General features: G+C 37.8%; 1 protein-coding gene across 4 annotated transcripts in view; it reads left to right on the forward strand.

Annotated features, from left to right (window-relative positions):
• RAP1B (RAP1B, member of RAS oncogene family) overlaps positions 1 to 5,504 on the forward strand; it is a 47,423-nt gene extending 41,919 nt beyond the window's left edge. For 3 of the 4 annotated variants that reach the window (XM_068560287.1, XM_068560286.1, XM_068560285.1), the window contains 3 exons: positions 1,059 to 1,202; positions 1,894 to 2,010; positions 4,262 to 5,504. In XM_068560287.1, the coding sequence (XP_068416388.1) occupies positions 1,059 to 1,202; positions 1,894 to 1,980 (231 nt within the window). In that variant the 3' untranslated portion in view covers positions 1,981 to 2,010; positions 4,262 to 5,504. The other variant, XM_068560288.1, reaches the window with a different exon arrangement.
• The last annotated feature ends 21,698 nt before the right edge of the window (positions 5,505 to 27,202 follow it).

Raw genomic sequence — 27,202 nt, forward strand, 5'->3', positions numbered from 1 at the left:
AATATTTCGAGAGCTTGAGGGCACCTATGGGAAATGCTGCCATTTCCTGGACTTTTAAAGCAGGAGAACTTTGGGGGACCCTGACATACTTACAGCAACCTCGGTAAAGCTGTTTACCAGTGTCTCTGGTAACTACTATAGTTTTCTATCAGTTGCATTATTGTATATTAATAAATACAATACTATATATCTGTTCCTTAAAAAGCCAAAATTCTTGATTTTCTAGTTTGGATTTTTTCCAAAACTTCTTTAGAAAGACAATCTCTAAATGATTCATAGAAGTTTTACAGCATAAGTATTATTTTTCCCTGTAGTGTCCTTCTCAAATTACAAACATCACATGTATCCAAACACGTGATAAATATGGTCTAGATTTTTAGTAAATTAAGATGATTTTACTTTTTGGCTTTTTAATATAGACTGTATGAGAAGCTAAAAATTCTGCTTTGGGGGCTTTCCAGATTTCTCCTTTTTGTGTTATGAAATTGGGAATGAGTATTTGATAAATACATGTTAGGAAACCAGAAAGTTTTAAGTTGATTTATGTCCCTTGGAGAAACATTTTAAAATTGTGGAATATATTGGCTTTTCTTGGTATACCCTTTTGCACTTCCTTTTAAAAAGGTTTTTGTTTTGCTTACTATAATTAGTTAAAAGTCCACTGTGAGGGACTTCCCTGGAGGTCCATCGGTTAAGACTCTGAGCTTCCACTGCAGGGGGCCCGGGTTCAATCCCTGGTTGGGGAACTAAGATCCTGCATGCCATGCAGTGTGGCCGAAATAAAATAAAAGTCCATTGTGTTATAGTTTTAAGGGGTTTTCACCCTCTTTTATAAGTAGATCATAGCTTGTTTTCTAAAAAAATTTCATGTGAAAAGTTCTTAAATTAACATTGTCAAGACTTTCATATTTCACTGTAAATTTTACTACACATTATTAACTTAGCATTTTTCTGTGGCATAATATAAAAAGTAATCCTTAGGAGAAACATTTTAATTTGAATTTTGATTTGAATTTATATTGCGTATTTGTTTACTTATTTGTTTTTACCCTTTTTAGGTTCCAATGATTCTGGTTGGTAATAAGTGTGACTTGGAAGATGAAAGAGTTGTAGGAAAGGAACAAGGTCAAAATTTAGCAAGACAATGGAACAACTGTGCATTCTTAGAATCCTCTGCAAAATCAAAAATAAATGTTAATGAGGTATGGTGAAATAGAACTCTTGATTTGGAATTTAGCATTCAAAATTAATGGAAAATAATGAGTCTGTATTAACACAACCCTAGGTTAATTTGTACTCAGGGTGCTTTGTTGATCATATAGGCAAAAGTCTTGTGTTAAGTACATGCATGTTAGTAAGCAATAATGCTCTTTGAGCCTCTTTATTAAATACTGGTACAGTGGAACTTACCATAAAATGCAGGAAGACTGGACAGAAAATGATAGGGGTGGGGAAGACAGATTAAGTCTTCAGGTATATGAAGGATGTTATGTAAAAGGCAAAGACAAATTCAAAAAGGCATGAACGGTTGTTGCCTTGAAGGGACTTAAAATAATGTTGTAGAGTAAGGATACATAGAGTTGAAGAAGACTACAGAATTGTTCTCTTTGGATGGTGGTGAATGTTCTGTCTGAACTAAGATCCCTGCAGCTCCTTCAACTCAGTATTTATTTTAAGGAGAATGATTTTTAGCCCTCCCAAAAAATAAACAGAAAAGAACTTGGCGATTATAAGAATACCTGGCTTTACTCTCATTCCTTAACTGAACAGAATATTTGCTTTCTGGGGAAAAGTTCATGGAAAGTTCAATTTTTTCATTTTACTCTTTCACTTTTAGTTTTTTGGGAGCTTTTTTTCCCTGTAAATTTTTTTAAAAATTTAATATGTTTGCAGATCTTTTATGACCTAGTGCGGCAAATTAACAGAAAAACTCCAGTGCCTGGGAAGGCCCGCAAAAAGTCGTCATGTCAGCTGCTTTAATATACTAAATGCATTGTAGCTCTGAGCCAGGTATGTTAATTTATCTTTTCCTCTGTTTTCTTTCTTTGTTTGTTTCCTCTAATTTTTAACCTCAACTTTATTAAGGGTTAAGAAAGCAAATACAGAATTTTCTTTTCTAAAAAAGAAATGGTTACTTCCTTTTTAAGATATGAGTTAATATGATATCCTAGTAATTAAAATAATTATTTCATTTATATATCATCATCGGAAGTAAGGTATTCCACATAAGTGAGAATTCTAGATGAGTTTATCTAGTATATACTCATGCCTCAGTGGGTCAGTGGTTTGTGTTGACAATACAGTGGTGATGAAAACCAGTCTTCTCTGCTTGCTTCTTTGTTGCCTTAAGCTAACTAAGGTCTAGTTGGAGAATTAGACAAACAATTGCAAAATATGATAAATGCTATTGCAGAATAAGTCCAGCATGGTACTGATAATAAAAAACCCCTGATATATTATGTGCCAGGCACTCTTAAGTACTGCCTATATATGTTAATTGCACTCTCACAACAATCCTGTGAGGCAGAATTATTATAATTCCTATATTACAGATGAGTGAACTGAGGCACAGAAAGATTGTTACTTGTTCAAGCCCTGCAGTTAGTGAATAGCAGAGTCAGAATTGAATCTAGTGATCAGAGTACATTGCTCAGAATTTGAACTCTGGTCTGGCTCCCAAGTCCATAATTGGTCACTATTATGGGTGCTATTGGAGCATTTAACTGGGGCACCAGACCAGTCAGATGTGCACTGTGGCTTCAGGGAAAGTCTGTCAGAATGAGATACATCTAAGTCGAAATCTGATGGATAAGTAGAAATTGTGTAGGGCATGAAGAGTTCCCAGGAAGAGAGAACCACAAATACAACCCTCAGATGAGACAGCAAAGGAAAACTGAGCATACAACACTGTAACATAGTTTTTGAAAACAGTCATATTGAATGAGTTAATACTTGTAAAGCAGTTAGTTCAGTGCCTGGCACATGGTAAACCCTTACCTATTAGCTGCTGTTTGCCAGGTATTGTTAAACCATATCTTACTGTACTCTTATCCTTGGGAACTTTGAATGTTTGTAGCTCTGCTTCTTCCTGTGTTAAATGGCCCTATACTACCATAGAACTCTGATTCTGTATCTCTCTAGAGTTTTTGTCCCTACTCTCCATTTAAGGCTTTCTGTTTAGAGATACAACCTCTCATTTTTTATATCCTTTCATTTCCAACCACGTGCCCATTCTTAGCAGCACACATGTGCCTGAGCTCACACACTCCCATCTGTCCTTTCCAATTTGCTACATTCAACCTGCTAAGATTTAGAAAACTTAGAAAACTCATTCAGACTCCAAACGAGGGCTTAAAGTTCAAAGCATTTGTGGAAATTATTTCATCAGCTACATCTATATTAACAACCTTTCTGGAGCTTGCAACAAATCTGATTCCCAGAAAACCAGTTAAAAAGAAAAAAAAAAAGGAAACATGTTTTTAGCTCAGGCATGTGTGCAGAAAATCATCCAAAGTTAAATAAATAAATGACAGACCCGTGAATTCTGATTTTACCTTCTTTACATCACTCAAATTTTTTTAAGTTTAATTAGGTATGATTTTAGTGTAATAACAGCCTTTTCTGACATCTGTCTTCAGAGTTGGTAGAATCTGTTTATGTAGAATTAAAAAGTATATAGCTGTCAACTGCAGAGAGCCTTCGTGAAATAAATTCTATTTTGTTCACTTCTCTGCACCAGCTTTTTAGCCACTCTTATGGGAAGAGTATGGAAGAAAAGTCTTGATTTTCTAAAATAGAAAGCCTGGTTAGATGTGCATTCTGTATTCGTCATGTAATTCTAGGGTTGTAAACACTTATACATCAGCCATTTTGTTAATATTGCTGTCTGTTTTATAATCCTAATTCTAGTAAAGGTGACCTAATGTAAAATTTTAATGTGGTGTTTTTGTTTTTGTTTTTCCCTTGCTTTTAATCTTTGGAAGGTAATACAGAGAAATTTGCATTAAGGTACACTCAACTTACATTTGACTGACTTTGAAGAAGGCAGCAGAATAGATGAAGTCATTCCAAAAAAAGATGAAAATGTCTACCCATGCTTTGCTATGAATCGTGGTACATGGTCATAATGTAATGACGAGGATAAGAACCTATATTATATTTATTTCTGACACTTTAGCACTGTTGTCTTAATATGTCGGGATCTTTACTGTGCTGTTTACACCCCATGTTTTCAATTAATTTAATTTTCTCATTTTGACAGGTCTGAAGAACTGTTGCCCAATTCAACAGTGCCAGCATTCCAACTTTGTTAAACCTACCAACATCTTAAATGGACTTTCTGTGGTGGTACCCTTTAAGAGGCGGATGAAAGCTACTACATCAGTTTGCACATTCTAATCATTTTCCAGTATCACAAGAGAGATTTTTACTTATATAATAGTCCTAGAGTATGCAGCTGGTAAAACCAGAGGCTACAATCCAGTATTACTGCTAAGAGACATTTTTCATCCACCAATGTTGTACATGTATGAAAATGGTGTACTGTATACTTTAACACGCCCCATACTTTGTATTGGAGAGTACAATAATGTAAATCCTAAAAGCACCACTATTTTAGCATAATAAAAGAAAGTCCAAAGAGCTCCTATATAGACTACTCCAGATAACTTCGCTTCTTTGATACTTGTAGCTTATTGTAATTTTTTTTAAGAAATTCAAGGTCATTATCATTATATTGTACAAATAAGCGCTTTGATTAACACAGCTATATAGTTTTTTTAATTTTTAAAAACCTGTGGAGACAGTGATCTTGTCTTTAAAATATAGTCCTTTCAGTATAATGTCTTAGATTAAAGACGTTGCCTTTAATATCTGTTGGGAAGGAAATGTCCAGACTTTTCAAATCTTTTATTATATGTTTCCTTTTTTGTTTACATAGGGAACAATGTTTATAGTTGTGTGTACAGTGGGGGTCTACAACAAGAAGTGTATATTTTCAAACAATTTTTTAATGATTTAACAATTTTTGTAAATCATTTTCAGGCTTCTGCAGCTGTAGATTCTCACTGTGAATCCCCTGCTTGCTCATGCATAAGTGTATTTGCAATACCAAATATACAGGTTTAGTATTTTTGCCTGTTAGTGATTGTTTCACATGTGTAACGTTTTGGTTGAGATGTTAAATGGTGGACGAGTACTGTGGATGTGAATGTGGGAAGTAATTTTAATCATGTGTAATTGGTCACAAGGCCTAAGTTGCAGTAACTATTGCTGTTTTATTTAACAATGCCTTGTTGCTTTGTATGCATTAATGTTTGGGTGTAAAGATTGTGTGTCTATCCAACAGGGAGCCACAGTATTTAAATTGACCAACCTAATGTTACAACTACTTTTGAGGTGGCCAAATGTAAACTAAAAGCCTTAATTAAAGTGGTGCAATTTTGTATAACTTAGCATCAGTAGTTCAATAAATTTGGATTGCCATGCAAGGGCTTGCATTATAATTACTTGCCACTTGAATGTGTTTTGTGTAATGTTTAACAGTGCTAGTAAATAAATATGGGTTTAACTTCTTTTTAAATGTAATGGGTGCATTTTGCATAGCGTGGTTTCATAATTTAACATTTGGGCAGACTCATTAATTACAGAAATGATGAGAGAAAGATGTCAGATATTGTTCTTAGTATTGTTTGAATATCCACATAACCATGTTTTGAATTTTTCCTTTGGAAAGAATTTTGTAAATCAAGCAATATTACTTATGAACGTATGCCTTCTGGGCAATGTTCAGTAGCTCTTTGAGGTATAGGAGGAAGAATTGAAAGTACTTTGGCAGGTGTTAAACTTAGATTTTTTTAAAACTATAGGGCTCAGTTATACTTGTGGTCATAAAAATCTTTTAATGAAGTGGACTCAAGTACTACTTTCTTTTTATATAATGAGTGTTTGTCTTAGATGTGCTGTAATTCAGTTCTTTTTTGAAATCTGTAAATGAATCTTAACTCAAACTTTATCAAAATATTTTCCAGCCACTGAGCGTATTAGCAATTAACTAGTGATACCATCTAATTCAGGGATGTCTGCTAATCCCCTAAATACTTGGTATTTGAATGGGACATTTAAAAGCTTTCATTTTAAAAAGAAAAAAGTCTTATTCATTACATATTTCACTCACAGAGTTCCATGTATTGAAAGGTTCCATGTTATCTATAGAAAAAAATGCTCTCTCAGAAACCCCACTTAACTAAGACTTGTTTTGGCAGAACTGGTTTTATTTATAGTCACTGGGAGAAAATTAAATCCGCCAGAAGTGGAATTATGGAGCACTAAAATCACTTCAATTTATTATGTCCTGTTGTTACATCCATTTGGCCCTCTTTGAGGGCACCACCCATTAATTCAGTTACCTTCATAAATGTTTGTTACCTACCAGCTATGTGCCAGGCTGCGTTCTAGGCTCTTTAAAACAGATAAATATCCAACAGATAAATTTAGTAATTTCTTGTCAGCCATTTATTGTTGGGGGCTTCCTGTACATTATAGGGTTTTTAGCAGCATCTCTGGACTCTACCCACTAGATGTCAGTAATCCCACCCCCGCCCCCAAGTTGAGACAAGCAGAATTGTCTCCACACATTGCCAAGTGTCCTCCAGTTAGATTCAGGGAAAGGGGAGAGGGGTGTTGAAGGGCAGAATTGCCCCAGTTGAGAACTGTTGATCTGGTGGGAAACAACACATTAATTACAGATGAGTGTTAGGGGTACAAAGCAGACAGTTTACTATAGTGAATAAGAATGGGCTCTGGAACCACGTTTCCTGGGTTTCTAATCCCAGCTCTGCCACCTCCTAGCATGTGACCCTGGTTAGTTTCCTCAGTTGCTTTATCTGTAAAATGGGAATGATAGTAGCATGTACTTCACAGGAGTTAAAGAGAGTGGAGTACATGGCCAGTGTCATCCTCCAGGTCAATATTTTTGTTGCTTTTTATTTTGTATTTTGCTAACAGAAATGGGGCTGTGGTTTGGCAGAAAGCACCATTGCCTCCCATACAAAATAGTAACTGCAGCTTAGGAATGCAAATCATATGTAGATTGACTTTTCTGGTACTTAAATGGACAAAAATATTAAGTCAGAAAACTAATGAGTCCCCTTTTATGTCCCCAAGGATACTTGGAGAAAAGCAAATTTTTGGAGAAAAACAGTGGTATTTCATGTAATTTTTCTAAAAAGTGTAAAAACCCTGTTTTAACTTTCATGTTGATTCAGTTCTTTTTCTTAAATATATAATCTTTACCATACGTGGATATTATGAGTAGGAAGTTTTAAAACCTCTGTTTATGAAAATAAGTTTGCTTTGCTTTTTTTTAAATCATCGTCTCTAGATATGGGGCAGAAAGCTTAGAATCAAAACTCATTACTGCAACATTTTTTCTTCTGGTTTATCTGTCTGTGTCTTCATTGAATTTAATCCCCATCTATTATTCTGCCGCTCTTTAAATCATGGAAATGTAGAGTTACAGTATTTTATAATTAATACTCCTACGACCTTATCTTAGAAATAATCATAGTGTTTGCAGTCTTTTTTTTTTTAATGTTATTTTTTTGGCTGCATTGGGTCTTTGTTGCTGCACGCGGGCTTTCTCTAGTTGCGGTGAGCGGGGGCTACTCTTCATTGCGGTGCGTGGGCTTCTCATCGCGGTGGCTTCTCTTGTGGAGCACGGACTCTAGGCACGCGGGCTTCAGTAGTTGCGGCACTCAGGCTCAGTAGTTGTGCGCGGGCTCTAGAGTGCAGGCTCAGTAGTTGTGACGCATGGGCTTAGTTTTAGTTGCTCTGCAGCATGTGGGATCCTCCTGGACCAGGGATCAAACCCTTGTCCCCTGCATTGGCAGGCGGATTCTTATCCACTGCACCACCACCATGGAAGTCCCCGTGTTTGCAGTCTTTATCTCTCAAACTAGCAGTGAGCCTTAACAAACTGTGACTTGTAAGACTCAAAAATTTTTTTAATCTGTTCAATAATTTGTTACAGTGCATCAGTACATCTGGTATTTTATGAATGTATGAGAGAAGTGAAATAGAAAATAGAACTAAACTTCTGTTCCCTTAACTGACCATTGAAAGAACGTATGAGTTCTTTTTATGATATTGATGATACTTGTCAAAATTCTAAACCTATTAATGGAGCAACTAAGTTTGTAGGCTTGACATTAATTTATCTTTGAAAGGTAGGAATAAAATACTTATTGTTGAATAGGTCAGTTTTCGAAATGCTGCAGAAGTAATCCATATGTTGCACATACTTTGAACTTGTTCCCTTAAAACACCCTTTGTGTGGCCTATAGATTACTGACCTTAAAAATTAAAGACTTTTTGCAAAATTAGGGATATCCACCTGATTTTTGTATCTCAAGAATCAACAAACACATTCGGTATTGCATATTTACCATGGTTCAAGCACTGTTCACTATGCTAGCATGGATGCAGCAGGGATGTTCTGCTCATGTGGAGCTTACGTTCTATTGGTGGGAGGGGGGAGTCAACAAATGAGCAAAACTCAATTGGTAAAACAGTCAAACTGCCTCAGAACTTTCTATTTGGGACAACTTGATTTTAGAAAAGCATGGTATCGTTTTTAATATGTATAAAGATGTTATCATTTGTAGGCAGTTAATTTATTCTGATTTCTTTGAAAGGGTGTGGAGAGAATTTTTACTGTTTTGTTATATTACAAACCTAGTTTAACCTGATTTTCCTCATACAGTGACTTAAATGAAATAATTATCCATATTCAGCATTTGGGTCAAAATGCAGGTTTTTTCCTGAAGACTAAACAAGGCAGATCATACAAGATTTTAATGTGAATAGAGTATTCACTTACATCAAAAGGGTACAGCAGTTTTTTAAATAGGCAGACATCAAAGCCTTCGGTGTTTTTGTCATCTACCATTATTACCCATTGAACTTTCTATTTATAGTGTGGTAGTTTATGCCCCCTGGGAGCACTAAGTTCAGAACAGGAAACTCTGTTTCTGTCAGACTGTTGAATGTGAAATGTGCTGTGCTTGGAGGAGAGGGGAGTAGCAAAAAGTAAATGAGAGAATAAACCCAGTCCCTGCTGGCAAGGTGCTTAATGTATCAGTGGTGGGGAAGGCCAGTCAAAGTATCAAATAAGCAAACATCTAGTACTTCATATCTAACCACAGAGAGTTCATGCTCCATTATCCATACTAATCCAAGTGACTAGGAGTAAAAATTGTATTTTGCTTGTATGGACTATTTGATTTATATTTCTATTCGTTTTACTCAGGTCAGTGTTAATTGGATTCTCTGAGCAAATCAACCAGTGATGGAAAACTACATGGCTGGCAGAAAAAAATGAGTGTCTTTCCATACTGGAAGTGGAGCAAGGTCAGATGGGTACAACATAGAGTGGGAGTAATATGACTAATCAACAGGTTTTGACAGTTGTGTGAAAGATAGCTCAGGAGGTATAATGGTCGAGCTGGAGGTAACCCAGCCAGTTTGTAGGCTGCTTGGGTTTGTAAGCATGAAGTGATAGCGTTGGAGCTGTGGTGAGAAGGGGAGCCCACAAAGTTTTAAAAAGGAATAACTGGAGAATTGTTTAATGGCTTAGATGTGGGAGCTGAAGGAAAGAGTGAAATACCGGGTTATATGAGCCAAACCAGAGGGATTGAAACCAATGATGATAAAATACAGAAGCCAACAAGGAATCGTGGTTTTTAGTGCATGAGCGGAACAACTTTTTGGTATGATGAAGTTTATTTTAAGTGAAATGTTTTAAAGGGTATCTTCTGAGGAGAGGTGGATTTTAACAGTTAGACTTTGAAGTCATTGACATACAGGAGGCAACCGAAACCATGAGTGTGAATGAAATTATTTTCATAAGGATTAAGTATAGAGAAAGAAATATAAGAAAGCCTGGCCTCAGTGGGATGGGGAGGAGAAAGGTTGGAGTACAAAGGATTGCTGTTACAAAGACAAGGGCGTAGAAGGCAGCAAATAGCCTTCTATAGTCAGAGAATACAGCATTCTTTTTTTTTTTTTTTAATTATTTATTTTATTATTTATTTTTGGCTGTGTTGGGTCTTCGTTTCCGTGCGAGGGCTTTCTCTAGTTGCGGCAAGCAGGGGCCACTCTTCATCGTGGTGCGCGGGCCTCTCACTGTCGCGGCCTCTCTTGTTGCGGGGCACAGGCTCCAGATGCGCAGGCTCAGCAGTTGTGGCTCACGGGCTCAGTTGCTCCACGGCATGTGGGATCTTCCCAGACCAGGGCTCGAACCCGTATCCCCTGCATTGGCAGGCAGATTCTCAACCACTGCGCCACCAGGGAAGCCCCCGAATACAGCATTCTTAATGGGAAGACAGTGTCCCCCCTCTACTTGGTTTACACTGGTAAGGCCAGCAGTAATTCATTCTCTCGTTGCATCATAATTTATATCTGTCTCTTCATATACTTCTTGGTGGGGAATTAGCTACTAATCTAAGGAGATGATAGGATAGTTTTGGAAGTACCATCCTCTGATTAGTACCAGGTCTGTGGATGTCTGTTCAGCAACTACAGGCACACCTCAGAGATATGGCAGGTTTAGTTCCAGACCACCGCAATAAAGTGAATATTGCAATAATGCAAGTCACAAATTTTTTAGTTTCCCAATGCATATAAAAGTTATACTATACTGTAGTCTATTAAGCGTGCAGTAGCATTATGTCTTAAAAAAACTACAAACCTTAGTTTAAGAGTATTTTATTGCTTAAAAAAATGCTAATCATCATCTGAGCCTTTGGCAAGGTGTAATCTTTTTGCTGGTGGAGGGTCTTGCCTCAGTGGTGATGGCTGCTGACTGATCATGTGGTGGTTGCTGAAGGGTGGGGTGGCTGTGGACATTTCTTAACAGAAGACAGCAATGACGTTTGCCACATGGATCAACTCTTCCCTTCATGAACGATTTCTCTGTGGCATCTATGCTGTTTGATAGCATTTTACCCACAGTAGAACTTCTTTGAAACTTCAAGTCAATTTTCTCAAACCCTGCCGCTGTATTATCAGCTAAGTTTATGTAATATTTAAAATCCTTTGTTGTCATTTTGACAGTCTTCACAGCATCTTCACCAGGAGTAGATTCCATCTCAAGAAACTACTCTTTGTTGATCCACAAGAAGCAAATTATCATCCGTTGTGATTTTATCATGAGATTGCAGCAATTCAGTCACATCTTTGGGCTCCACATCTAGTTCTAGTTCTTTTGCTGTTTCCACCACATTTGCAGTTACTTCATCTACTGAAATCTTGAACCCCGCGGAGTCATCCATGAGAGCTGGAATCAACTTCTTCCAGATTCCTGTTAATGTTGATATTTTGACCTCTTTCCCTGAGTCAGAAATGTTTCTTTTTTCTTTTCCATTATGGTTTATAATTCCCTTTGGTATACAGTGGGACCTTGTTGTTTATCCATTCTGTATATAATAACTTGCATCTGCTAATCCCAAACTCCCAATCCAATGCTCCCCCCCCGCCCCCGCCAGCAACCACAAGTCTGTTCTCTATGTCTGTGAGTCTGTTTCGTAAGTAAGTTCATTTGTGTCATATTTTAGATTCCACATATAAGTGATACATGGTATTTGTCTTTCTCTTTCTGACTTCACTTAGTATAATAATCTCTGGGTGAATCCATGTTGCTGCAAATGGCATTATTTCTTTTTTATGGCTGAATAGTATTCCATCGTATTATATGTGCCACATCTTTATCCATTCATCTGTCAGTGGACATTTAGGTTGCTTCTGTGTCTTCTGGGTATTGTAAATAGTGCTGCTGTGAACATAGGGGTGCATGTGTCTTTTCCAGTTACAGTTTTTTGGTTTTTTTTTTTAATTAATTAATTAATTTACTTATTTTTGGCTGTGTTGGGTCTTCGTTTCTGTGCGAGGGCTTTCTCTAGTTGTGGCAAGCGGGGGCCACTCTTCATCACGGTGCGCGGGCCTCTCACTATTGCGGCCTCTCTTGTTGCAGAGCACAGGCTCCAGACGCGCAGGCTCAGTAGTTGTGGCTCACGGGCCCAGTTGCTCCGCGGCATGTGGGATCTTCCCAGACCAGGGCTCAAACCCGTGTCCCCTGCATTGGCAGGCAGATTCTCAACCACTGCGCCACCAGGGAAGCCCCAGTTATAGTTTTGTCCAGGTATATACCCATTAGTGGGATTGCTGGATCATATGGCAACTCTATTTTTAGTTTTTTAAGGAACCTCCATACTGTTTTCCACAGTGGCTGCACCAATTTACGTTCCCACCAACAGTGTAGGAGCGTTCCCCTTTCTCCACACCCTTGCCAGCATTTGTTATTCGCGTAGACTTTTTAATGATAGCCATTCGAATCAGGAATGTTCTTAATAGCATCTAGAATGGTGAATTCTTTCCAGAAGATTTTCAAATTACCCAGATCCATCAGAGGAATCACTATGGCAGCTATAGCCTTACGAAATATATTTCTTAAATAATAAGACTTGAAAGTCAAAATTACCTCTTGATCCATGGGCTGCAGAATAGATGTTGTGTTAGCGGGCATGAAAACAACATGAATCACCTTGTACCTCTCTGTCAGAGCTCCTGGGTGACCAGGTGCATTGTCAATGAGCAGTACTAGTTTGAAAGGAATATTTTTTTTTTTTTGAGCAGTAGGTCTCAACAGTGGGCTGAAAATACTCAGTGAACCGCGTTGTAAACAGATGTGCTGTCATCCAGGCTTTACTGTTCTATTTATAGAGCACAGAGTAGATGTAGCATAATTCTTAAGGGCCCTAGAATTTTCAGAATGGTAAATGAGCATTGGTTTCAACTTCAAGTCACCAGCTGCATTAGCTCCTAACGAGAGAGTCGGCCTGTCCTTTAAAGCTTTGAAGCCAAGCATTGACTTCTCTCTAGCTATGAAAGTCCTAGATGGCATCTTCCAATAGAAGACTGTTCTGTCTACATTGAAAATGTAGCATTTTTTACAATGCTTGGTGTCAGTCTGTTTATCCCTTGTAAAAATAAAGTACAGTGTGTGTGTGTGGAAAAAAAGTGTTGTTCAGTGTAGCCACCTTCATTAATTATCTTAGCTAGATCTTCTAGATAATTTGCTGCAGGTTCTACAATAGCACTTGCTGCTTCACCTTGCACTTTTATGTTATGCAGATGGCATCTTAAATCTCAAGAACCAACCTCTGCCAGCTTCAAACTTTTCTTCTGCAGTTTCTTCACCTCTCTCAGCCTTCTTAGAATTGAAGAGAGTTAGAGCTTTGCTCTGGATTAGGTTTTGGTTCAAGGGCATGTTGTGGCTGGTTTAATCTTGTATCCAGACCATTGCAACTTTCTCCGTATCAGCAATAAGGCTGTTTAATTTTCTAATCATTTGTGTGTTCGTTGGAGTAGCACTTTTAATTTCCTTAGCACTCACAATTTGGCTATCTGGTACAAGAGGCTTTGGACATGCCTTCCTCACTAAGCTTAATCATTTCTGGCTTTTGATTTAAAGTGAGAGACATGCAACACATTCTTTCAGTTGAGCACTTAGAGGCCATTGTAGGGTTATTAATTGGCCTAATTTCAATACTGTTGTGTCTCAGGGAATAGGAAGGCCTGAGCAAAGGGCAAGACAGGAATGGCCAATCAGTGGAACAGTCAGAACACACACAACATTTATTAAGTTCGAGGCCTTATATGGGCATGATTTGTGGCACCCCAAACAAAATAGTAACATCAAAGATCACTGATCACAGATGGCCATAACAAATATAATAATAATGAAAAAGTTTGAAATATTGCAAGAACTACCAAAATGTGACACCGAGACACGAAGTGAGCAAATGCTGTAGGAAAAATGGTTCCAATAAGCTTGCTTGCTGCAGGGTTGCCACAAACCTTCAGTTTGTAAAAAACAATAATCTGCTAATTGTAATTAAGTGAGGTATGCCTGTATAAAGTCTGTTTCAGAGCCAGTATTGACAAACTTCAAATTCAGCTGTACCACATCCACAAGGCATCTTTCAAATACATGTCATTGAAATATTTCTCCACCTACATTTCCAATGATATAAACATGTTTGTTCCTCTTGTCTTTCTTAAATGGCACTTTGGTGTTTTACCCACAAAAATGCATTAGGGTGGTAAATTATTTATTAACTGGGTTCTCATATGTTGTCGACTTGTTTCTGTTATTTTCTAAAAAGACATTGGTGTCCTAGCTAAGCAGTATGTGTTAGTTCCTAGGGCTACTATAACAAATTACCATAAATTTGGTGACTTAAAGCAACAAACTTTCTGTGACAGTTCTGGAGGCCCAAAGTCCAAAATCAAAGTGTTGGCGAAGCCTCGCTCCCTCTAGCGGTTCCAAGAGAGAAGTCATTCCTTGCTGCCAGCATTCGTGGGCATTAGGCCGCAATCACTCCAAACTGCTTCCATCTTCATATCACCTTTGTGTCTCATCTGTCTTTTAAGGACATTTATGTTGGCATTTAGGGCACAGCCGGATAATCCAGGATAATCTCAAGATCCTTAATCACACCTGCAAAGACCCTTTTTTCAAATGAAGGTAGCATTCACAGGTTTGGGGATTAGGATGGCAACATATCTTTGGAAGCCATTATCAGCCTACTACACAGCATTTTACTAATTTTGCAGTAACAAAGACCAGCATGGGTCAACTCTAGGATAATCCGAAACATGCCAAATTGAATCAGCAGACCTAAGGGTCTCCCTAGAGAGATCCCACCTAGGAAAGCCCCAGAATTAAGCTACTCTGCAGAGATCCTTCTAAGGGAAACCTAAAGTCAGAGGAGACCTTCATGAATCAATAAGAGGTCCGGTCTGGGCTAGTTCCACAATTCCAGAACCAATATAGTGTCCATGAAATGCTGTTAACCATTATCCCACTGAATTACCTTCCACTTGGGTTAGCACACATCCAGTCTACCCGACATTTTATATTATTCAGTGATGACAGAAACTTCCGCCTTCTACTGACTTAGTTTTAGGAGTGATATAAATAGTAAACTTTATTTTCTCTGCTTTTCATTTCTAGACACAAAAAGCGTTTTGCCTCCACCTCACCCCCTCACCTTCAATCAGACATAAATGATTCGTATTAGAAGAAAATGAGTGCTTCTGAAACCAGTGTCATGATTTAGATTTTATTCAACCTCTGCACTGAATTGCATGTTTCATTTACTGCCTTTCTTGCTTCCTTTGTTTTTAGAAATGGGAGCAATGGACGGGCACAAGAATTAAATGATAAAAATTCATTTGGTTGGAATAAAGTACATTGAACATTCAAGCAAATAAGGGATTAATTCAACCCAGTGGGATTTGGGGGTTTTATATTTGTTAGTACATCCTGCATTAGGTTTCTGTGAGGTTTCTCAAAAATGACTTTGAACCTTCTCCAGATAGGCCTTATCTGTTCATTATTTCTGGTAACTATTTGAAGTAATGGTAAAAGGAGACAGTAACCATCTGTGGGGTTTACGTGTTTAAGATACAAACTTATAGTTTCCAGAAGTTGATTCAGTCATTCTCTACCAGAACTATTCTGGAAAAAGTTCTCACTTTGTTCATTTATTCCGTTGGGTTTTCTGACTTCACTAAAGCATGACTTGGATTGTGCAAGATTTTAACTGGAGACATAGAGTCTATTTTATTAGACTAAAAGACAGTTATGATTCCTGAAATGCATCTTGGGCTCCTGCAGAAGCTAGACCAGCTGGTAATTACTATGTCAAACACTTAACAGCTAGCTCTTAACTTGTTCAGAAACAAAGAGATGATATTGGCTACCACCATGCCGTTAATTTCATTCCACCAGTGCTGTCATAGAGGATGGCACTAAAGAAGGAAGAGGCACCCATCACCCCTCCCTTCATCCTTCCACTCTGAACCAGTACAGGATATTCTGATGGTCAGGGCATCCTCTCCTTAGCAGGATGTGGCTAACGCCGGATACAGAGTTAATGATTTTGTTGCCCTGGGCCCCCTGCCAAGGTTCTTGTTCAGGGAGGGTAAAGAGGACAGGTCTCGGGATGTCATCCAAATAAGATAGAAGTAAAATGTCAAACCATGTCAGCCCTGGAAATTGAAGACAATTTACAGTGCCACCTCCCCGCCCCACTGTCTGCCGGAAGAGAGCTATAGCTACCCTAGAGTTCATCTCCCCAAGGCTATTACATCGTAAGGAAGGACTTTTTTCTTGGCTCAGTTGCTTGTGAAACTCACTGAGAGGAGCAGTAGAATTAGTCACAATTGGCTCAACTGCTTTATCTCACTTCGAGGAAGAAAGGTAACAAATTCTAGGAAGCAAAAGATTTTGTGACAGGTCTCCTTGACCTGCACACAAATTCAAAAACACCCCATGAGTTAAACCAAAACATATTCAGTATCTAGCCTTAAACCTAGTTTGACTATAACGTCTCTTTTCCAAAGGAAGGTAATCTGTGGAATAATAATGATTCCAGAGATTGTTATAAAATAATAACATTATTATGTAATCATTTTTATTTTTTTTGTTAATCTGTTATTATTACATAATAATCTATGGAATCATCCCCAAACATAGACTATTTCTCTGCTCTCCTGTCATCCTATCAAGGTGAGAGAATCACAAATAAAAGCTTAAGAAACCTGTTACCCATGCTCCCCAAAACCAATTTAAATGGAGAATGATGAAAGAATAAGAAAAACCATCAAGTGATAGCTGAATTCTTGTTCTTTGGCATGATGTTCTGGTGAGAAACTTGGGATTCAAGAACTCATAAACTGATAGTTTAGAAGTAATAACAATATTAGTTATTTCTTGGACCCCTACCATGTGCCACCCACTGCTCTAAGCACTTTACAGGTTTTTATTTAGCCTTCAAAACGATGCTATGAAATAGGGGATATTAGTGTCCCCTATTAGTGCTAATGGATGCCTTAAATCAATAGAATAAAACATAAACACTAGAAAATGAAGTTATTATAAATAAATACTTGAAAAGCTCAAAAAGTCAATTAGAATTATTCAGGAACTTAGGTAGCTGGATACAAAATAAATATGCCAAAAATCAATAGCTTTTTTTTTCTATATTCACAATAAGCACTTAGAAGTTGATATGAGGGTAAATATTATAACAGACAAAAATTATAAATGTCTCAAGGAATAAAGCAAACAAGAAAGAGCTATTATAAAGTCATTAAAGAACATAAATCAAGATCTGAACAAACTATATTCTTGAATAGGAAGACAATATCATAAAATATCAATTCCCCCAAATTAACATTTTAATGTAATATGATTCCAATTTGAATTTCAACTGGTGAAGTTTTGAAATTGAACTAAATGATCTTAAAGTTCAAGTGAAAGAAGAAATAACATTAAGGGACTTCCCTGGCCCTCCAGTGGTAAAGAATCCGCCTTCCAATGCAGCAGACGTGGGTTCAATCCCGGGTCGGGGAACTGAGCTCCCACATACCGCGGGACTACTGAGCCCGCACACAGCTATAGAAGCCCGCGCGCCTCAACTAAGAGCCTGCCTGCCGTGACTAAGACCCAACACAGCCAAAAATAAATATTTTTTAAAAAGAAATAACATTAATTAGTAGAGTAGAACTGAGTCCAGAAGTAGATTCTAGTATATAACATTAATATATGACAAAATTGTATTTCAGTAAGAAGGAATTTCTTAGTAAATGCTGGCACAACTAGCTATCCATTTGAAGCAAATGAAAGTGCAACCCCTATATCGCACAAAAAGCAAATTCCAGATATATTAAATTTTTTTAATATAAAGTAAAACAAAGAAATCTAAGAGACTGGAAGTGTAGTCTAGAGATAGGGGAGACTTTCTTAGCCAATTTAAGAAACTCAAAAGCTATTTTTAAATTAAAATATTTTATATATTTATGGGACTTCCCTGGTGGCCGGTCCAGTGGTTAAGAATCCGTCTTGCAATGCAGGGGACGCCGGTTCGATCCCTGTTTGGGGAACTAAGATCCCACGTGCCACGGGGCAACTAAGCCCACGCATCACAACGAAAGATCCTGCATGCCGCAACTAAGACCTGAAGCAGTCAATAAATAAATAAATATTTTTAAAATATTTTATATATTTAAGATAATGAAATTAAGGAATTTATAGATTTAAAATTTGACAAAATATATTACAAAGTCAGTTCATTTGGGAAAATATAACAAAATATATAGGGTTAATATCTATAAAATACAAAAGGTTCTTAAGAATTGAGATGAAACAATCCAAAAGAAAAATGGGCGAAAGATATTTCTAGGCAGTTCAGAGGAGAGCAAATTCAAATGGCCCATAAACATTAAAAAAAAAAATGCTCAAACTAACTTGTAGACAGAGAGATGCAAAACAATGTACCAAAGAACCCAACACACGGGGAAAATTTGCAAAAAGATAACACCACAAGCCCAGAAGAGAGGTTAGAGGGCAAGAAAGGAGTCATATATTGCTGATGGAAATGTGCCTTGTAGAGCCTTTGGTAAGCAAAAATTTTAATTTGCTATCTGCCATTACCTATTGAAAGTCAAAGTAGGCTTATTTGACCCAGCTATCCTACTCCTGATAGCTACACCAAAGAAATAAAAGTATATATATATGTACTTTACTGCTACAGTGTAGTAGAAAAACAGAAATAGGGTGAATGACCATCAAAAGAATGATTAAATTAATTATGATGCATTCATAACAGAGAATATTATGCAGCCATTAAAAATGAGTTTGAGGGGATTCCCTGGCAGTCCAGTGGTTGACTCGCCGCTCTCACTGCAGAAGGCCAGAGTTCAATCCCTGGTCGGGGAACTAAGACCCTACAAGCCAAAAAAAAAAAAAAAAAGAGTTTGATTTTTTTTTAAAAATTAATATATTTATTTATTTATTTTTGGCTGCGTTGGGTCTTTGTTGCTGCAAGCAGGGGCTACTCTTTGTTGCAATGCAAGGGCTTCTCATTGCAGTGGCTTCTCTTGTTGTGGAGCACGGGCTCTAGTCACGTGGGCTTCAGTAGTTGTGGCACACGGGCTCAGTAGTTGTGTCTCACAGGCTCTAGAGTGCAGGCTCAGCAGTTGTGACGCACGAGCTTAGTTGCTCTGCGGCATGTGGGATCTTCCCGGACCAGGGCTTGAACACGTGTCCCCTGCATTGGCAGGCGGATTGTTAACCACTGCGCCACCAGGGCAGTCCAAGTTTGATTTTTTTTTTTATAAATTTTATTTTATTTTATTTGTTTATTATTTTTGGCTGCATTGGGTCTTCGTTGCTATACTCAGGCTTTCTCTAGTTGCAGTGAGCAGGGGCTACTCTTCGTTGGGGTGCGTGGGCTTCTCATTGCGGTGGCTTCTCGTGGAGCACGGGCTCTAGGGACGTGGGCTTCAGTAGTTGCGGTGTGTGGGCTCAGTAGTTGTGGCTCACAGGCTCTAGAGCGCAGGCTCAGCAGTTGTGGCGCACGGGCTTAGTTGCTCCGTGGCATGTGGGATCTTCGCGGACCAGGGCTTGAACCTGTGTTCCCTGCATTGGCAGGCAGATTCTTAACCACTGCGCCACCAGTGAAGTCCCCAAGTTTGATTTTTAATGGTTGATTTAGGGGGCTTTCTATGAGGTATTTAAAGTGAACAAAGCGAAGTACATGGAAGGATTGTGTTACGTGTGTGTGTGTTACATGAGCCTGGAAAAGGTACTGAAAAATACATTCCAGGTTGTTAACATGGTTTTAGAGGAGGGGAGGGTTGAGGAAGTTAGAGTTAGGGGGATCTGAGTAGGTAAGGGAAGAAAAGCAAAAATACAGCTGTGGGAAAACAAAACAGGATCACAAAGGCATAGAGAATTCCTCATTGTCAGTGTCAAGTAAATAACAGTTTCTGGAATATAAATTTTAAAAGCTATATGAATCTCATTGCTATATGTAAAATATGAATGTCAACATATGGGGGATAATGTGCAATAATAAAAATAATTGTCCTAGCCATAGTAATATGGATGACTTTTGAATTATTTCTTTTTCCCTAACATTCTTATGCTATCTTTAAGTAAAAATAATTTTTTAAAAAATTAAGTAATTAAGTCATAACTTCATAGCTAAATCAGAAAAAAATAAGTCATCATTCAAAAAGCAAAAGGAGTTTAACTTTCTTCTGTTACCTGAAATTCAGTCTTCTTACACAGCTGAAGAACTTCAGTTGATCTTGTGAAGGACAAAGAAGCAGAAGGACTCCCCAAGGATGGCAGGCAGTTTCCTGAAGATTAAACTCAATCTTTTAAAAATTGCAAATAGGAAGCCAGGACAGATTTCTAAGCACAGACGTACCTAATGCCCTTTTGCGGCACACACTCCAGCTTCCTAACAAGTTTCAAGGGCAGTGTTCAAGACAGACCCAGGTTTTCTTGGCATTATAGTGCACTGCCAATACTTACATTTTATCATTTTATGCTTTTAAATGCTCTTCTATTTATAGAACCTGCATAGTTGGCTCTTATATGTCAATATGTTTGTAGCTCAAAATATCCTCAAAGTATTTTGAAAGTCCATGCCTGCTCTTGATTTACAAACTAAATATACTACATTTTCAATCATTAAAATAACCCCTTGGGACTTCCCTGGTGGTCCAGTGGTTAAGACTCTGCACTCCCAATGCAGGGGACACGGGTTCAATCCCTGGTTGGGGAACTAAGATTCCGCATGCCACACAGCATGGCCAATAAATAAATAACCTCTTGAAAATTGTGTTGTTGTTAAAGAATAGATTCATAGCATACATTTTCATAGATCATCTAATTAGAGGATATTTACTTATAGAAAAAGATAACTGTACATATATGGGATCCATTCAAGTTTTTAAATTACTTGTTACATTGTTTCTCAAAAGGTTTTCATTTAGATAATGATGTGTTAGTTTTCGCTGTGTTCTTTTAACCCCTCCCTACCCTCTTCCACCTCGCTGGGTATGCAGCATGTGCCTCCCATCTTTCTGACTGTCAGACACAGAGATCTGGACAATGACCTGCATTTGGTAAAGTGGACTGAAGGCTGAATGCCATTATCTGTGTTCTTAGCACCATAGAAGCCACCGCATGGATTCTTATGCAAACCCTAGAGAAGAGGAAAGAACCCCTGTGATGTGTGAGGTTGAATTTCCTGCCTTCAACCCACCAAACCAGGGAGGATGAGGGCTCAGTCAGAAGTAAGACCATTATAAGAAAAAAAATTTTTAATGTGACTTTTCTTAGCCAGTCGAATTTATGGGGTAAGGTTCATGCTAGCTACCTTCTTTTCATATTAAAAGCTAAATAGAGTATAAATCATGCTATTTAGAGAAAGCAGAACAAAGCAATGCTGTCTCAAAGGCCCTAAGAAATCATACATCAGGAATGTGAGTGCGTATTTGATTTACAGAATTTCTATGCCAAGCAGAGAAGTATGCGAAAACAGCAAAGCAAAATGCAGAAGCTGCAATAATAGTTTCGTAGTTTAGCTGGAGCATGTCCTGTATCAACAGGGATTAAAGATTTTAGTTTTTTGATCGCCCCCAATATCATGTTCACTATTGATGACGCCTGAGATGTCTGTAAGGAGTCACTGCAATTGATTTATTTGTCTGGCAAACTTTTTGTCAGCAAATTCACTACCACCTTAAAAATGTCACTGACTGCTCTATGCTTTCAACAGTAGAAGCACAAGCTGCAGTGAAACCTGTACTGAGCTCACCCTTACTGTCAGAATTCTAAGAAGCAATAACATATTTATGATTTCATGTTAAAAATCTCCCAGACATCACTGTTTAAATCACAATTTAGCAATAACAGAGTAACTTGAAATTATGAAGTTTTACATTTCACCATTCTGTTTTCCTCTTCACATTGAACACAATTTGAAAGGATTAAGAGGAGAAGCTATAACACATAAATTATTCAAGAGTTCTTCCTGTTTTTAAACTCCACAAGACTGAGATGACAAAGAACTCTTTTGAACTGGTAGAGAGTACTGTGAGGTATCTATATATGATAGAATATAATATAAATGAAAATAAATTCAGTCTGATTATATAAATGTAGATATTAGAATATTTGTTGAGGAATTGAATGCAGTTGTATTGATTGGAAATGACCCACTCATTCAAAAAAATTTGAGCACCTACAAAGTGACAAAAGGTAGAGATGAATAAAACAGATACGGTCCCTGCCTTCTTGGAGCCGAACAAAAGAGCAAACACATACTAAATATTTACTATACGTGGTGCATTATAATATTAGTCTATGTTTATTGATTATTATAGACCAAACGCTGTTCTAAGTGATTTGTCTGTGTAAACTCATTTAATCCTCACGATAAATTTCTCAGGTAAGTACTATCATTTATGTTATACAGAAGCAGAGATGTAGTTTGTTCAAGGCTCCACTGAGTAAGTGGGGGAGCCAGGATTCAACCCAAGGAGGCTTTGTGTTCTTGCCACCTCTCAAATTGCTACATAAATAATATTTAATCACGCGTACAAACTTCTGAGGACAATACTCTTATCTCAGTTTTGCAGAAGAGGAAACAAGTGTAAAGAGGTGAAATAACTCATCAAATATGAACTGACAAGACCCTACCCACTACACTACACTACACTCTCTGCTTTACAGGCAAGATAGACACACAAGGGTCAACTAGGCTCCGTATTTAAACTTTGACCCCATTTGACCTTAAGGTAAAGCATTTTCCTTCAAACCAGATACTACCCCCACCCCACCCCCGGCAAAAAATGTCATATCGGAAAAGACATAATGTACTCAATCAATAGCTTCCTGCTATCACCACCACGACCACAACCTTTCCTAGACTCCTATCAGTGTTTCAGGGAGTCCTTCCATTAGCGTTTCTCCTATATGTGAGGTTCCGATAACACATCTGTATCTTCGAGGGCACACACGGTTTACGCTCCACACTTAAATATTTTTTTACTCCCCTGATTCATGAGCTTCTTCTTGAAATTTAACATTTTTTCTATTTTTGCTCCCTGTTCTCTCCGGACCAAACTCATATCTTGCAGATTCCCCCTAAAATCCATTCAAAGCTCTGTTTTCCTTCCCATCACTGATGTATAACTGCTTTACAATATCACTGCTACTTGTGCATGAAATGTGTGTCAGCATTTTATTCTGACTACCAAGATCTGATGCATCTTGAGCAGGAAGCCAAATTAAATAAAAAATAATTTTGGATTTATTTTGGTTTATAATTTGGTTTCTATGTTTAAGACTAAAATATTTCCTTGCACAATAATGTGAAATGTATTTAATGCCACTGAACTGCACACGTGGAAATGGCTAAAATGGTAAATTTTATGTGATATATATGTCATCACAATTTTTTAAAATAAATAAATAAAAGAGCTAAAAGAGCTGGTCGACATCAAAAAGGAAAAAAAAAGAATAAAACATTGCCAATCAAGCCCTAATATCAATTTACGAGATCTAACAGTTTTACCTCATAACAGGTTTTAAGTAAGAATATTTTAAGAAAATAATGGCCAGGGAATTCCCTGGCAGTCCATTGGTTAGGACTCCACAGGGAATTAAGATCTCACAAGCCACAGCACGACCAAAGGGGAAAAAAAAAAATGCCAAATTTTATTTGGTGACTATAATGGTGATCCAAAATATTTATGTATTCCAAGTTTATGATCAATTATGTATATTTGAATAGGTAAGTTTACATGATTTTTTTTTTTTTTTAAATCAGCAAATGTCCTTTTCCCCAGTCAATATCTTCCAGCTGCACGCACAGTGCCTGGTACATAATTGACACTTGATAATTATTTGTGAATGGTTGAATAAAGGATTCTTCAGGATTATAACCACTGGACTGCTTTATATGGAGAACAAAAGGAGACTTTGCAATTATATTTATATTTATCAATATAAAGTATTAGTTATTTTGAGATCTTTATATAAACAGGGAAAAATGCTTCTGCATCAGAGGCGAAAAAAAAGGATTGGAATTAGTTCAGTTCAATCTATGTTACTAATGTCTCTTTCTCTATGTCTTAAGTTTGATGTTGCAAAATGAACTGATAATTATTGTAAGAATAAGAATAACAATTTTTGAACATGTATAATATGCCACACATATAATGCCTGGTACTATTCTAAGGCTTTACACATATTAACTCACTAAATCCTCCTAACAACTTTATGATTTCATACTATTATTACACCCAAAAAGAATAAACTGAGGCACACACTTGCACCCAAGGTCATGTAGCTGGTATGCGGTGGTGGAGCTAGGATGTAACCCAAGTCAATCCAACTCTCAAGTCTGAGCTTTTGACCACTTTGCTCTATTGCTATTTTTTTTTTTTTTTTTTTGCTCTATTGCTATTTTTGTATTTAGTCCTCACAATTACCCTAAGAGAATATTTTCATTTATATAGAGGTGAGGTTTAGAATAGTTAAATAGCTGATAAACTGCAGAACTGAGATTTAAACCTGGGAAACCTGATTTCCAAGACTGCTCTTAACCGCCAGGCAATATCGTCTCCTGAGCCAAGCTAGGTCTTAAAACCTACATGTGGTTTTGGTTCAGCCAAAAACTGGTATTTGTATTTAATTCATGATTCATGTTATTTACTATCCTTTTGGCTTGTGATTCAATTTAGTTCAAGCCCGTGACCTGAAGTAAATTACTTAATCTTACTGTAATTCTACTTCTTTAGATAAAAAGAATATTATGAAATTTTAATAGCATGTTTGCAATGTTTTGAGCTCAAAGAAGAAAACTGCTGTTTTAGAATTAGAACATGTTAAATTTCAGATACTCTGTATCCTCAAAGTGAACATGCCCAGTAAGCAATTGGACGTATGAGTCTGGAATACAAAAGCAAGATATGGGCTAGAACTATAGATTGGGAATCTGGGAGGAAAGAGTTGGTAGTTTAAAGCCTGAGGATAGTGCAGAGTTGAAGAAAAGAGAGCTTAGGTCAGAATTCTGGAGAAAATGAATTAACATTTAAGGGAAAGGCAGATTTCAAAAGCCCACATAGGAGACTAGTCAAGAGAAGCCAGAGAAGACTTAAAAAAGCTCATGAGGAAAGTCATGAGACCTAGGGACAGGACTGTGGCAGAGAAGAGAGGGGTCTGCAGTGTCAAATGCACCCAAGATGATGAGAGATGAAAAACAAACTTTTATTGACAAAGAGAGCATTGGTGACCTTGTTTGGAGCAGTTTTCTTTTAGCAGTGAGGGTTGAAGTCACACTGTGTTAAGTTGCATTGTCAGTGTAAATAGAGACAAATTTTCCTCTTTCAAAATATTTGGCTAAATTAACAATGATGCAGATGAAAAATATTTGATATGATTAAAAGGTTCATACTGTTAAGTGAAAAAGCAGATTATAAAACAGTGTTATAGTCTGATCCCACTTGTTCCAGTTATCTATTGCTACATAACAAGCCACCCCAAAATGTAGTGGTGTAAAACTGAAACAAAAGGGTAGGGGGCAGGGCACATTAAAAGAATGCCTAACCATTGAGGACAAGACATAAACTGGTTAGAACCAACTAGGTCCAAGATGGCAGAAGATTCAACTTCCAGTAGACCCGAGTCTCATTATACACTCATTGTAATTGTAATACATTAGCATCTAAATGACACACCCACAGATGCCATGACAGTTTCCAGGACGACCATAAAAGGCCAAAAAGTGGGCTGTGGCCCAGTTCCTGGAAATCCCCATCCCTTCACCAAAATAGTTGGAATAATCCTCCCACTTGTTAGTCTATGACATTACCCAGTCATAAACTAACCACCGCATATTTCGGGGCTCACTCTCGCCTTTTGAGATGGACTGCATTCTGTCTGTGGAATGTGTATCTCTCTAAATAAATCCACTTCTTACCTATCACTTTGTCTCTCACTGAATTCTTTCTGTAATGAGACATAAAGACCCTGAGCTTCATTAAGTCCTGAGACCAGGTGTGGGATTTCAATTAAAAGTGGGTTCAAGTCCAAGTCTGAGTTTTGGCTGGGTTCGAATCCCATCCGAGTTGTGCAGTTTCAGTATGGTGTTTATGCCTACTAATCGATTGTTTCAAAAGTGAACCCCAGTGCACTTTTTAACAAGTGTTCCCTCTTTGCATGTGAACTGAACACCGAGCTAATCCTTTGCCCAAAGCTGCTCTTCACTTTTATTGTGTGCCTTATGGTCAATCACTTCAAGTACATTACATGAATAAAACGCATTGGCATTCACTTGCCTGGGGACACATGGCAAGAACCTGAAACACTGGCTCATACTTTGAATAAACCTGCCTCTGGCACTGACAAAAACCATTAAGACCACATTTCATTTTCCATAAGAGAAAAGCGTTCTTTTGCACAAGAAAATTAGGATATGGGAAAAATGAGAGAGCACTGGGGTGAGACCCAAGTAGTTATTGGAGGAGAAGAAAATTAACATTTCGATGACTACCATGTGCAATGCACATTTGACTTCTCGTTTTAATCCTCCCAACAACTCTGCGATAAAGGCGTTACCTCTGTTCTACAGATGAGGAATCTGCAGCGCAGAGGTTTCGAGCCTAGATGGAGCCCAAAGCCACGTTTCTTCAAAACCCCACGTCGTCTCAGCGGGAATTAGGTATGAAGAAGCCTTCCTAGAACGGCATTTCCCAGGATTAGAGTGGAATGTAAATGCCTAAGGCAAAACTTCGACTGATTCCTTCAGGGCCAGAATATACTTTTTGCCTATCCTGCACTTTGAAATAGAGGGCAATACCAACATCTTTTATGCTTTTTTAAGACAGGTGATCCTTTTCTCCTTAATAGGGAAAAATACCAAGTAAAGAACAAATAGCCATTATGGAAAACAATTTCAAAAACTGTAGGGGGTTTACACTACAGTTCAAACAAGGTGAGTACAGTAAGAGAGAGACAGGGACCCCCGAGGTGTAGCGCAGAGATTTCACGTCAGAATTCCAGGTCCAGGCTGTTTCTGACAGAGAATACCAGGAAATGACTTCACATTTTTCTAGACTATCTATATACGTCAAGTATCCCAGCAGGATAACCCCGGCGCCTGGACCACGCCCATAAATGCCAGTCAAGCAAAGTGGCGGCCGCACAGCGAGGCGAAACGGTAAGGCCCCGCCCCCTTCCCCGCCCCGGTCCTGCCCCGCCCCGCCCAGCGAC

The sequence above is a fragment of the Eschrichtius robustus genome, chromosome 13 (assembly GCF_028021215.1).
Source record: "Eschrichtius robustus isolate mEscRob2 chromosome 13, mEscRob2.pri, whole genome shotgun sequence".
Lineage (NCBI taxonomy): Eukaryota > Metazoa > Chordata > Mammalia > Artiodactyla > Eschrichtiidae > Eschrichtius > Eschrichtius robustus.